Source organism: Littorina saxatilis, linkage group LG15 (assembly GCF_037325665.1).
Source record: "Littorina saxatilis isolate snail1 linkage group LG15, US_GU_Lsax_2.0, whole genome shotgun sequence".
Lineage (NCBI taxonomy): Eukaryota > Metazoa > Mollusca > Gastropoda > Littorinimorpha > Littorinidae > Littorina > Littorina saxatilis.
In genome coordinates this window covers 47,436,865-47,451,610 of record NC_090259.1, presented here as the reverse complement: position 1 = coordinate 47,451,610, position 14,746 = coordinate 47,436,865, and the positions used below count along the sequence as shown (strand labels likewise).

General features: G+C 42.2%; 2 protein-coding genes across 2 annotated transcripts in view; both read left to right on the top strand.

Moving 5' to 3' along the window:
* Window positions 1–14,746, top strand: part of LOC138949527 (DNA (cytosine-5)-methyltransferase 1-like) — a 350,084-nt gene that overhangs the window by 145,805 nt on the left and 189,533 nt on the right. The gene's annotated exons all lie outside the window — the stretch shown is intronic.
* Window positions 1–14,746, top strand: part of LOC138948347 (multiple epidermal growth factor-like domains protein 10) — a gene marked incomplete at its 5' end in the record, with an annotated part of 269,682 nt that overhangs the window by 103,416 nt on the left and 151,520 nt on the right. Inside the window, 1 exon segment of the mRNA XM_070319878.1 lies at window positions 12,032–12,106. Coding sequence (XP_070175979.1) covers window positions 12,032–12,106 — 75 coding nt within the window.

Below are 14,746 nucleotides of genomic sequence, written 5' to 3'. Positions count from 1 at the left end.
AAGGGGGCTCATCCGTACGGTGAAATAGGGGCAGGGGCGGAGAATGAACAAGAAAATGGGTCCGTTCTACACCCCCTCACTCACACGTATCGTCCGGTTTTGGATTCACACATTGTTGCTCTGATCGCGATGCATTTCTACAACTGACTGCGTCAGTTGCAACTTGGATTATGTTGAGGAGGAGAAGGAAGAGGAATAGAAAGACGAGAAACGGGGGCTTCCATGGATAGCTGGGCTAAGCAAGTTTAGAGCAACCAGCCTGCGTTTCCCACCTTGAACGGTGACAGTGCCGGTTGGTTGTTAATTGTCTTGGGAGAAAGAAAATAGAAAAGTGTATTTATTTATACTCCGCTTCAAAGACGCCTTATTCTTCGGAGAATCTTGCTTTCACCGGTATTCTCCGCCTTTGAAAACCTACGTGTGAGTTGCCCCATAGAGTGACCTTGATGTGCTGACTGTGCTGTCGTAGGTATTTAAACCACAGAAAATTAATAGAAAACATAACCCTCACAAGCAACAAAGTCCTCTAGCCTTGATATGACTAAGTGCCAAAAGGTGCTCACAGAACAGAAGACGGCATTTGTTTCACAATAAAAATGTTTCTAAAAACGTGTGTCTGCTGAAAATTGGTGTGTGTGTGGATGAATGTGCGAAGATATAGTGGACATAATTGCGTGTGTCTGACTTGCACGGGTTTGAAGTTATCTTTGTTTAAAGTCAAAAATAACGCCAAAACCGGCCATCTGAAAACGGACATCGTGATACCTCGTGTTTTGAATATGCCACAGAAAAATAACAAGAAGCACAAATGCCTTGCATTTAGCTTGATTGAATGCCTGAAACATCGCTTAACAGGCGAGACCAAACGTCAAATATAAATCTCGAGAGAAATAATTTTTTCGATAACCGAATTTTAAGGTGTCGCACGCAAGATGTGTCGTCATCACGGCATACATTTTTCAATCGCAGATATTTACTAAATTTCTTTTTCAAAAACTCTGGAATTGATGTCGACACGTCAAGCGATAACGGTGTATCAAACTGCTGTCTTTCAAGTAATCCAGCAAAGACTGCAGAACTTTTGAACAGCATTTTTGAAAACGACCTGAAAATGTCGTCATATCTTGCGTGCGACATAATGTTCGGTAATTAACGGTTATTTTCTTTTAAAAACAAAACTTACATGTACAAGGATTTTCTTCATCTAGGGAACCACGTGACACATTCTGTGTTCAAAATTTGTGAAGAAATCACGAACCACGAATGCGCTACCAAGTGTTGAAATTATGTCGTCAACATCTTTTGAGATCTTGCGTGCGACACTATCTTGCGTTCAACATAAAATGTCACTACCTTATCGAGTTTAATGGGAAAACTAACTATTTGTTGTCTTAGTTTAATCTTCTTAATTATAAGCGTAATAAAACCGAACTTCCAAGATGAAGTTTAATTGAGATTAGCGAAAGAGCGGGTACACAAGTCGACCTTAAAGCAACAAAATAAAAACACGAGCGTTTGTCGTGATGTCTTGCGTGCAACACATTCTCAAAAAAGAAAATATATTATTTTCTCAGACTTTTCCCTTTCGCTGCCAATCAAAACTTGCGTATGTGCATTCCTGACTGCCAGGGAATATTGGAGTTCGGGGTGTAATAATTCACAAAAAATTCTAGCTCCAAACTGGCAGTAGGTAGGTAAGTAAAACCTATGTTATTTTTAAAGGAAAATGAACCAAGAATCTTTTTTTAGTGTCTAATCATGGAAATAATAATTAGTTTGGCTTATAATGATGCTTAAATATGAACTTTTGAAAAATCAGTCCGGCGCATCTTCCGGTGCCTGTGGATCAACACAGGTGGCTGTTTTGCTTGCTCCAAGAAAGGATTATAATCACTGTCATCTACCCGTTTCCAACGAATCGTCCGAAAGAAGATCTCCCCCTTCCCCTGTCAGTATCGATAATCATTTGCACCGCCTATATCGTCAGTCCGGCTTTGTTTTTCCCTACCTAGGGCCCGGTCGACTGTCATCGTTCGCCATTTTGACGAGTCGAGATTTCTCTCCCCTACCCTGTCGCCAAGGCCGAAAAAAGCCTTCAGACGCAAAACCGCGTCACCATTTATGTTTATTCATGAGAATGAGGTATCCTTCCAAGCCATTGGCTGCTATTTGTGTGTCAGCAGTGACGTAGCATTTCTGGAAAATCCCGGAACGGAGAAGATTGGTAAACCCATCCTAAGGCGCTGCGGCTGCACAAGCGCATGACGGGTATACCCGTCATAAGGCAGTCAAGGGGTTAAGTTAAAACCTTGAAACTTCACATACATTTGGGGTTAAATCGCCCCCATGCATGGTAAAAGCCTTGTTGACCCTTTTCAAATTCCAAGGTCACGGCTGGGTCACATGGAGATCAAAACAAGTCGCGTTAGGCGAAAATACAACATTTAGTCAAGTAGCTGTCGAACTCACAGAATGAAACTGAACGCAATGCAATTTTTCAGCAAGACCGTATACTCGCAGCAGCGTCAGTCCACCGCTCATGGCAAAGGCAGTGAAATTGACAAGAAGAGCGGGGTAGTAGTTGCGCTGAGAAGGATAGCACGCTTTTCTGTACCTCTCTTTGTTTTAACTTTCTGAGCGTGTTTTTAATCCAAACATAGCATATCTATATGTTTTTGGAATCAGGAACCGACAAGAAATATGATGAAAGTGTTTTTAAATTGATTTCGAAAATGTAATTGTGATAATAATTGTTATATTTTTTAATTTTCAGAGCTTGTTTTTAATCCAAATATAACATATTTATATGTTTTTGGAATCAGAAAATAATGGAGAATAAGACGAACGTAAATTTAGATCGTTTTATAATTTTTTTATTTTTTTTACAATTTTCAGATTTTTAATGACCAAAGTCATTGATTAATTTTTAAGCCACCAAGCTGAAATGCAATACCGAAGTCCGGGCTTCGTCGAAGATTACTTGACCAAAATTTCAACCAATTTGGTTGAAAAATGAGAGCGTGACAGTGCCGCCTCAACTTTCACGAAAAGCCGGATATGACGTCATCAAAGACATTTATAAAATAAATGGAAAAAAAGTCTGAGGATATCATACCCAGAAACTGTCATGTCAAATTTCATAAAGATCGGTCTAGTAGTTTAGTCTGAATCGCTCTCCAAACACACAGACAGACAGACACACACACACACACACACACACACACACACACACACACACTCACACACACACACACACACACGCACGCACGCACATACACCACGACCCTCGTCTCGATTCCCCCCTCTACGTTAAAACATTTAGTCAAAACTTGACTAAATGTAAAAACGGAAGAAACATATATTTTTTTTAGAGATTTTTGAAGCTAGAACTTTGAAACTTCAAACAACGCTTTTGCTTAATCATCATTCGACAAGGAAACTTTCAGGTTGATCTTTGAGAAATTTGAAGGTCATAGCAAGGTCTCGTGTTGGTAAAGAAAACCCACGGAAATTAACCTTTTTCTCAGAATTATTCAAAGCAAGAACCCTAAAGTTCACACACTTTTGGGCTTAATAGCCTCCATACACGGTGGAAGTCTGGTTGACCTTTGTCTAATCTCAAGGTCACGTATGGGCCAATATTTTTTAAATTTTAATTATCACTTTTTGACTCACATGCGAAGCAAAAGTGAGTCTATGTACTCACCCGAGTCGTCCGTCCGTCCGTCCGTCCGGACGTCCGTCCGGAAAACTTTAACGTTGGATATTTCTTGGACACTATTCAGTCTATCAGTACCAAATTTGGCAAGATGGTGTATGATGACAAGGCCCCAAAAAACATACATAGCATCTTGACCTTGCTTCAAGGTCAAGGTCGCAGGGGCCATAAATGTTGCCTAAAAACAGCTATTTTTCACATTTTTCCCATTTTCTCTGAAGTTTTTGAGATTCAATACCTCACCTATATATGATATATAGGGCAAAGTAAGCCCCATCTTTTGATACCAGTTTGGTTTACCTTGCGTCATGGTCACAGGAGCTCTTCAAAGTTGGATTGTATACATATTTTGAAGTGACCTTGACCCTGAACTATGGAAGATAACTGTTTCAAACTTAAAAATTATGTGGGGCACATGTTATGCTTTCATCATGAGACACATTTGGTCACATATGATCAAGGTCAAGGTCACTTTCACCCTTATGAAATGTGACCAAAATAAGGTAGTGAACCACTAAAAGTGACCATATCTCATGGTAGAAAGAGCCAATAAGCACCATTGTACTTCCTATGTCTTGAATTAACAGCTTTGTGTTGCTTGACCTTGGGTTAAGGTCAAATGTATTTTGGTAGGAAAAATGTGTAAAGCAGTTCTTAGTGTATGATGTCATTGCTAGGTTTCGTTATTTGACCGTGACCCTGAAGGTCAAGGTCATGTAAAGGTCAAGCATGTGAGTCGTATGGGCTTTGCCCTTCTTGTTTCCGTTGTTTTTAAAAGGGAGAGCCTTCGAACATCATAAACGCCGTAGCTCAATGATTCTCAGAAAGATCCTTGTCAAATGTGAAGGTCACAGCAGGGTCTCGTACGGGTAAAAAACAAACAAACAGACAATAATCCTTTTCACAGCTTTGTGGTAAGCTAGAAACTTGAAACTTTACACACATTCAGGGCTTAATAACGTTTTGACACGGTGAAAGTCTGGTTGACCCTTGTCAAATCTCAAGGTCACAGCCGTGTCGCTCATGGGTTAAAAAAACAGACTGTTATCCATTTCTGCTTTATTTCTAAAGTTAGAACCTTCAAACTTCATACAACGCCATCGATCAATTATCCTTCGACATGGAGAAGATCAAGTAGATCCTCAACAAAATTCAAGGTTCTCCTGCTTGTAAAAAACGGCATTTTTTTCTCAGACACTTGTGAAGCTAGAACTTTGAATCTTCGCGCATATTCGAGGCTAAATAGCCTTCTGACATGTTGGAAGTCTGGTTGACCCTTGTACAATTCAAGATCCCAGCTGGGTTGCGTATGTGTAGCATTGCTTTTGAAGCTGGAGAAATGGAACTTGGTATAACACATTTGCTTGTTAATTCTCCGAGATGGAAATTAAAGTTAAGTTGAGTCTTGTAAAATTTCAAGGTCGCAACAGGGTCGAGTTGGGATCATCAAAATGGAAAATTATCAATTTATTGACCATTTGTACATCTTGAACTTTGAAAATTCACACAAGTTGGGTGCTAAAAAGCCAGCCTTCAGGCATGGTAGAAGTATAATTGACCCTTGTCAAATTTCAAGGTCACAACTCGGTCGCGTATGGCTTAACAAGGATAACAAATGATTTTCTGCATTTCCTTTAAAGCAATAGCCTTGGCACTTCGCACAACGCCTTTGATTAATGATTCTTCAAATGTTTCTCGTCAAATTTCAAGGTCACAGCGGGATCAAGTTGAAGCACAAATAATGCGAAGTTATGAAATTATCAAACTTATTGTAAGCTAGAGAGTTGAAACTTCATCAATGACCTTTACACGTGACCACAGTATGGGTTATAATACTCAAATTACAAAGTCCCAGCTATTGGGGTCGAGTGCAGGCCAGAAAGTTGATTCCTTTTAAGCTTCAAAACGTGGCTACGTTATAGTCACCAGCTCGTATTTATATTTCTGAGGCTAGAACTTAAACACATGTGCATCTTTGTAGATCTAAAGCTTGAGCTCTTCCAAACATGACCCAAGTCTGGTTGACCAAAGTCAAATTTCAGGGTCACAACAGGGTAAATTTGGGATCTTAAAATGGAAAATGATCAATGTTTTGAACATTTTTAAAACTAGAGTTTACACTTTAACCATATCTAGGGTTGGATGCCCCTTCTGACGTGACCAAAGTCTGGTTGACGTTTGTGAAATGTCAAGGTCACAACGGAGTGATGTTCGAATCAAAATATGGACAATTTATTAACTTCTTGAAGATTTTAAAAGCTAGACCATTGACATCTCATTCGCTTCTATAGGATTCGATGACCTTCAAACACGAACCAAGTTTAGTCGACCTAGGGGTATGGTTTTGGTAAAAAATGTAAAAATGTAACTTTATTAAACTTCTGTTCATACCAAAACCAAAGTCTAGTTGATCTGTTTCAAGTTTCAAGGTCACAGTGTGGTCAATATTTTGTAACAAAGCAAAAAATATTGTTTGAAAAGTGTATGGTGCTTACATCTTGGATACTTCCAACTGTTTTGAGGTTTGACTACTTCTGGACATCGAAGTCTTGTCTGGTTGATCCTGGTTATATTACTAGGTCACAACAGGTTTGTGTTCGGATCAACAATGATCAAATCGTCACTTTCTTTAATGTCAAGTGAGCTAGAACAACAGATAGTTTGGTTCTTATCTATATTCTGTATGGCAAAAAGTGAGTCGCATAAAGATTTTCTCTGTTTGTGTGACTCCAAATTGACCCCTCTGAAAGCTTCACGTATCACGAAAATTGGCATCACTTTTATCATAAACCAAACAACCTTTGCCGTGCTTCCTGGGTTCACCTGTACCCAGAGACACACTAAAATCATTGTAACTCTGGAACCATTAAAGGTATCGTTTTGAAATTTTAAGTATCTCTCACACACCTAATTTGCTCTCTGTCTGCAAATTTTTAGTGTGTACATGAAAAAAAATAAAAATTAATTGATTATGTTATTTTACATTTAAACACTACCGATTGCGCGGGTTCACGCAAACCCATACTTGTTAAAGAGTAGTGATTGTAACTATCCCTCTGCCGACGGCGCGGGTTCTGCTACACCCATAATTACCAAAGCGGCGGAACAGTGTTTATTCTTCTGCCGACTACACGGGTTCAACGAAACCCAGCAGGACTATACAATGCCAGTTTTCTTGGAGGCGCTCTGGTACATCGACACCAGTGTCAGTACGCGCTCTTTTGCCTGACGCTTCCTGTGTTCTGAAAGCAGACGAGAAGTTTCACGACTGATTTGAAGTTGAAACAAGCGGAACAATATTTTTTGTAGTACGCTGTGTGCCTTCAACATGGCTCCGTAAAGCCTGCTTCTGTGTGTCAGCTCCTGCGTTTCAGTCCCTTTCTCAGCTCCTAGGACAGCTCCTTTCTCAACTCCTAGGTAAGCTCCTGCATCTCAGCTCCTGGGTCAGCTCCTGCGTCTCAGCTCCTGAGTCAGCTCCAGCGTCTCGCCTCCTGGGTCAGCTCCAGCGTCTCGCCTCCTGGGTCAGCTCCAGCGTTTCTGCTCCTGGGTCAGCTCCTGCGTCTCTGCTCCTGGGTCAGCTCCAGTGTCTCGCCTCCTGGGTCAGCTCCAGCGTCTCGCCTCCTGGGTCAGCTCCAGCATCTCGCCTCCTGGGTCAGCTCCAGTGTCTCGCCTCCTAGGTCAGCTCCTGAGTCACGCCTCCTTTGTCAGCTCCCGTGTCTCGCCTCCTGGGTCAGCTCCAGTGTCTCGCCTCCTGGGTCAGCTCCAGTGTCTCGCCTCCTAGGTCAGCTCCTGAGTCACGCCTCCTTTGTCAGCTCCAGTGTCTCGCCTCCTGGGTTAGCTCCAGTGTCTCGCCTCCTGGGTCAGCTCCAGTGTCTCGCCTCCTGGGTCAGCTCCTGAGTCTCGCCTCCTGGGTCAGCTCCAGCGTCTCGCCTCCTGAGTCAGCTCTAGTGTCTCGCCTCCTGGGTCAGCTCTAGTGTCTCGCCTCCTGGGTCAGCTCCTGAGTCTCGCCTCCTGGGTCAGCTCCAGTGTCTCGCCTCCTGGGTCAGCTCCAGTGTCTCGCCTCCTGGGTCAGCTCCTGAGTCTCGCCTCCTGGGTCAGCTCCAGCGTCTCGCCTCCTGGGTCAGCTCCTGAGTCTCGCCTCCTGGGTCACCTCCAGTGTCTCCCCTCCTTGGTCACCTCCTGAGTCTCGCCTCCTGGGTCACCTCCTGCCTCTCAGCTCCTGGGTCTCAGCTCCTGTGCTTAACCCAAGAGCTGAGAATAGAGCTTACCGAGAAGCTGATAAAAGGAGCTGAGACGCAGAAACTACTACACAGGTGTAGACTTGCCGGAACAGACACACCAGAGCAAACACACCAAAGCAGACACCCTCCGTAATGTCTGCTCAAGTGTGCCTACTCATGTATGCCTGCTCCGTTAAGCCTGCTTCTGTGTGTCAGCTCCGGCGTTTCAGCCCCTTTCGCAGCTCCTGGGTCAGCTCTTTTCTCAACTCCTAGGTAAGCTCCTGCATTTCAGCTCCTGGGTCAGCTCCTGCGTCTCTGCTCCTGGGTCAGGTCCTGCAGCTCAGCTCCTAGGTCACCTCCTGTGTCTCAGCTCCTGGGTCAGCTCTAGCCACAAAAATTTAGACGTCACAGACACGTCAACACAGATACAAGCCTTTTTCTTTAAGCTGCATATAACTTTTGACACATTGACCTCAGCAATCTGATAAAATATTTTTTATTCACATATAAATGATTTACTTCATGTCTTGGAGTGCCAGCTCCAACTCGCGCTCACACCCGGATTCTGCCATCGCTGCAAGAAGTCGGTGAAGGGAGAAACTCGATGCACCCACTGAAGTAGCGCTGTGGGTTTCCCTGAACCCACCCCGTCGCTAGAGAAATAAACGGTAAAAACCCTCTTTCAAATGTATGGGTTCAGACAAACCCGCATCGTCGGGCGTGTGTAGTCAAAAGCGGCATCCGGCAAAGGTTAAACCTTTGGAGCTTGTGACGTTTCAGATGTATTACTAGAAGGCATTAGTGAAAATGACACATTTATATCATGGACCTCAACGCAATCCCGCTGTGACCTTGACGTTTGACTTTATCAACCAGACTTTCACCATGCGTGGAGAACATCATACACTATAAAACGCGTGGCAAGAATTTAACAATTTTTCTAATTTTGATCCAGATGGGACACTGCTGTGACCGTGAAATTTGACAAACATTAACCAGGAGATCACTTTTTTTTTTAAAGATTTTATCAAATCCTGAAAGTGTGTAAAATGTAATGGATCCAGCTTTAAAACATGCTATGACAATTGTCCAGGTTGGAAAGAAACTTTAATCTTGCTGTGGCCTTGAAATTTGAGGAGGTTTGATGTGACTTGCATTATACCTGGGGGTCATCAAACTTTGGTAGTGTGCCAAGTTTCAACGCTCTAGCTTCAAAAACATGCGAGATAACCTCAATGACACATTTACATTTTTGACCTCAACAAGACCCCGCTGTGACCTTGATGCTTGGCGTTTTCAACAAGATTTTATAAAGTGTAAAGGACAGCATACTCTAGAAATGTGTGTATTTTCACAGCTCGTGCTATAAACGCATTGACGAAATGAAAATATTTCAAATTTTGAACCAAACCTGACCCCGCTATGACCTAGAAATTGACAAAGATTAACCAGGTAACTTTCTTTTTAAATGTCATCAACATTCTAAAAGTATATAAAGTTGGCTAAAGTGTAATGTTTCTAGCTTTAAAACATGTAAGACAACGAACATTTTCCAATTTGGAAAGCAACTTTACACCTTACTGTGACCTTTGAATTTGATGAGGTTTAATACGACCTGCGCCACACAAGGGGGTCATTAAACCTTGGAAGTGTGCCAATTTTCAAAGCCCTAGCTTCAAAAACATGCGAGAAATCCTCAATGACAAATCTTTATTTTTGACCTCAACGCAACCCTGCTGTGACCTTGACCTTTTCAACCTAAACTGTAATCGCGTGTAGAGGTCATCATACACTAAAAATGTCTGTATTTTCAAAGTTTGTGCTATAAACGCGCTGAATAAATTGACACTATTCCAAATTTTGAACCAAATGTGACCCCACTGTGACCTTGACATTTTAGAAAGATTAAAGGTACTGAACTTGTCAAATCCAAGTGCACGGAGCCCCTGGGGCTTTTAGTCATACCTCAGGCAGCTATCCGTTAAGAAAAACTACCAAGTTTCATTGACTTGCACCCAAAGGGTCAAGAACTGCGATTTTTTTACGAATTAATTTCGTACTCGGACCCGGCTGGTCTTGACCTATTTTTGGATCTAAATTTAGATCAGTAGATCACCACATCATGCACAAAAAGACACGTCACTAGCAAACTATGTCAGACATCATCATGAGTTTGTGTAAAACAAAATGGAGGCCGGAATCACTCAGTTGAATCGAACTCCGACCAAACACCTCGTAATAACTAGGTTAATTTATGCACTCGCGTGAACAAGAAACTGTCGAGCTTCACAGATGTCGTTGGGTAGTTTTGGGTTTGTTTTACTACCATAGGAGGATTGATTTTTAAACTGTAAATGCACTCAGCTGCAACAAAAACGCAAAACGAAGGCTGTGAGCTGCACTGTGCCTTTAACCAGGTGGTCACTTTTGTTAAGATTTCATCAACATTCTGAAAGTATGTAAAGTCTAACTGATCTAGCTTTAACACATGTAAGACGTACAACGACAAATTGTCCAGTTTGGAAAGGAAATTTAACCTAGCTGTGACCTTGAAATTCAATGTGGTTTAATGTGATCTGTACCATATCTGGGGGTCACCATACTTTGGTAGTGTGCCAAGTTTCAAAGCCCTAGCTTCAGAAATGTGCGAGATAACCTGAATGCTACGTCTCAGTGCCAGGTTGAATAATATAACGAACACAATTCCCGTTATTTGTGAAATAATTTGAGTGCATTTGTCTTTTCTTTTCATAATTGGGTTCCAACATCTGTTGTCTTAGCAAAAATCACAATATCAGTCTTGTTTTTCAACTTTTATTTTTTAGCCCCTTTGTCCGCTTTTCGTGCGCACCTTTTGGCACTTAGTCATATCCATTACAAGTAATGTATCGATTGAACACTGGATTTCCCTTCTTTGAGCGATGTGACGTCAGAGGCCGATAAAACTTCATATTTAGGACGCCAGCCGAGACTACAAAATAGTGCATGTTTGTCTGCGTTCAATCATACAATCTAAAAGGAATTCTAATCAGAATCGATCGATACATAAATGTTATTTGTATTTTTGTCCCATATATGACATTTTACACTGATCTCAACAGTCATTGTTCACCTCGAACACTAGCGCGGTCTCGGAGGAACACTGACTGCCCCGATCTGTGTAAAATGTTATATATTGGTCAAAAATACAAATAACGTATAATATTCAGGCGGATGTTTGACAACATTCCATGATCGTCACGTTCCATGGGATGTCATGTCCACGCTTTCTGATTCAATTCCCCAACACTAGTCGTGTCCTTTATAGGATGTTCTCCCAACATCCCAACACTAGTCTGAATGAGTTATTTCTAATATGCTGACTTTAAGCAAATAATAACAGACATCTCGAGAAAATGAATATCTACATTAACCGGCATATGCCCGTCAGTCACAGCATTCTTGTGACCTGGATCAGCCAATCACTCACCTGACGTAATGAATATTAACACTCAATGCTCTCGCACAACAATCTCAAATAAAGAGCCATGTTGAACATGTATGTCAGTTGCTTCGATTACTCTTCTCCAAGAGTGAGTGACAGTCTGAGAAACAACACCAGACAGTAAGGAAATAACGTAAATATATATTTGACGTTAATTGAGTGAAGCCATTTCCTTTGAATCTTCAGAACTTTGACCATGCTCTTCACCAAGCAGGTAAGCATGGCATACTCGGTGGATGGGGGGGGGGGGGGGGCCTTGCCATTCTGTAAAGCACCCACAGACAAAACTGGCTCTTTGGTATTGTTGAGATGAAAAAGTGTATTTTCGGACATTATTTGGAGAGTCACTCTTTTGAATAAGGAACGCTGCATGATATTGTTAATTCAAATGTTTACTTTGTCTTGTTTACTTTTAACATGATAAACAAAATAAGTCCTTGTAATTAGTGAGTGTCCTTTCAACATGACAACACTTGTCTGGTCCTTTATATGTGAGTGTCCTTTCAACATGACAACACTTGTCTGGTCCTTTATATGTGAGTGTCCTTTCAACATGACAACACTTGTCTGGTCCTTTATATGTAAAGAGTTGTCTTGTCCTTTTTTCAGAGTGGAAACTCCGTCAGAAGTGCCAGACTGGTAGCTGTATCGCTGGATCCACGTGTGACTCGCTGTCCTACTGTAGTGAGTACACAAGTACAGAAGCAGTAGGTTTAACAAGGACCTGCACGTGTATAGTATGACGTCAGCCGTACGCGTCCAGAATAAATTTAATACGCTTGACGCGTTAGGCAGAAGATGTAAGTTTTGCTTCTTTCAAAACATGCTGATGAAAATGATTTGTGTCTCGCAGACCACTCTTTCATAAAAAAAACCAGCACGTGACGTCAGTGTTAACATCTAATGTTTCTGGATGCTGAATGGCGTGCGTAAGCAACATATATGAGTGTATTAAAGGAAGTTTCAAGGTTTTGTAGTATCTCCAAAAAGTTGAATATCGAATGCCAAATTTTACAAACATCTCAGGATTTAAAAAACAAAAACAAATGTGTTGTAATAATTACAGATTTATTTATGTGGTGCTAACCAAGACAAGCCGCCTGGGGTCAAGTAGTGGGCAGGTGATGTTTGGTTCACTATGAGGTTCAGTGTGACTCAAAATGTTTGTGTTGAAATTACCAGCTTGATTTTTACACAAAAGTCAGCACACTATGCCCCAAAAGTGCAGCCGCAAACTGCAACAACTCGTCAATGTCCCCAAGCGTTTACTAGCACACGTTCCCTCATAAAAAGCTGAGTCTCTTGTGGAAATGAAAGCGGTTTGTGCAGCACAAATGTGCAGAATTCAAAGTGTCGGACACTTTCTGGACACACATTTCGCCATGCCTCTGCGCACAAGTTGTGTTTCATCTGAAACAAATGTTGTGGACACAGACAGCGTCTTCCCTCCATAAAGGTCCGCAGACGGCAGTATTGCGCGAGGCTGGTAAACAGTCGACGAGCCATCAAAACTCCACGGCGACATTCGAACAGCGGACGATCTCACCAGAAGGAATGCGTTGAAGGTCAGAGTACATGCTTTTATTTTCATGCATACACGTACACAGATGATAATATGACAACATCATTAAAAAGGAGCACAACAAGTTTAAAACGTATAGTAAGTGCTCACATAAACATGCCAGACATTTCATGGCGGAATATGATCAATGCGACACATTTTTTTAAGAAAAAAAGAAGAACAAAAGAGACAAACAATAAGGACAACTTGAACACATTGTTTTGATGCGCGGCAAACACGAATGGGTGCAGAACAGTGTGTGGACCCGGCTGATATCGCTAGAATATAGATGTGCCACTGGCTAGATCTATAGAGTTACACAACGGATTGTTTTGATGCGCGGCAAACACGAATGGGTGCAGAACAGTGTGTGGACCCGGCTGATATCGCTACAATACAGATGTGCCACTGGCTAGATCTATAGAGTTACACAACGGATTGTTTTGATGCGCGGCAAACACGAATGGGTGCAGAACAGTGTGTGGACCCGGCTGATATCGCTAGAATACAGATGTGCCACTGGCTAGATCTATAGAGTTACACAACGGATTGTTTTGATGCGCGGCAAACACGAATGGGTGCAGAACAGTGTGTGGACCCGGCTGATATCGCTAGAATACAGATGTGCCACTGGCTAGATCTATAGAGTTACACAACGGATTGTTTTGATGCGCGGCAAACACGAATGGGTGCAGAACAGTGTGTGGACCCGGCTGATATCGCTAGAATACAGATGTGCCACTGGCTAGATCTATAGAGTTACACAACGGATTGTTTTGATGCGCGGCAAACACGAATGGGTGCAGAACAGTGTGTGGACCCGGCTGATATCGCTAGAATACAGATGTGCCACTGGCTAGATCTATAGAGTTACACAACGGATTGTTTTGATGCGCGGCAAACACGAATGGGTGCAGAACAGTGTGTGGACCCGGCTGATATCGCTAGAATACAGATGTGCCACTGGCTAGATCTATAGAGTTACACAACGGATTGTTTTGATGCGCGGCAAACACGAATGGGTGCAGAACAGTGTGTGGACCCGGCTGATATCGCTACAATACAGATGTGCCACTGGCTAGATCTATAGAGTTACACAACGGATTGTTTTGATGCGCGGCAAACACGAATGGGTGCAGAACAGTGTGTGGACCCGGCTGATATCGCTAGAATACAGATGTGCCACTGGCTAGATCTATAGAGTTACACAACGGATTGAGCTGAGATGTGAAAAAGGGAGGCAGGGCAGACTTCAGAGTAAAATGTAGTCAGGGTTGTGGACACGTTGGACAATGCCTGTGTCAAGTAATCTATTCTATTCAGTCGCAAACTAACCCATCATGTCATTTCATGAAATTGGCAGTATTTGCTGGAATCATAGTTTGCTGTTTTTATCAGATCTAAGCTTTTGGTTTTTGTACTAATGGAAAGGTGAATAGACACCTGCATGCTAGAGACGGGACGAGTAAGAATTTGGGTATGGAATGTTCTGCACTGACTCAGAGATGCAAAACCAGTTTTATTGCTACATTATGGATACACAGAGGATACAATCCAGATGACTTCCAGAGGGTGTCTAAATGTTCAGTGTACTGTATACATCAGAAGCATACTTTCAAATTGATTTATAATTACACTCATTTTCTCTCTTCTTTTACTTCCAGAGGTTAAGGGAATTTTCACCGTCACTCACGGCCACTGATCAGAGCAGACCACTAGACATTGACACCGTCACTCACGGCCACTGATCAGAGCAGACCACT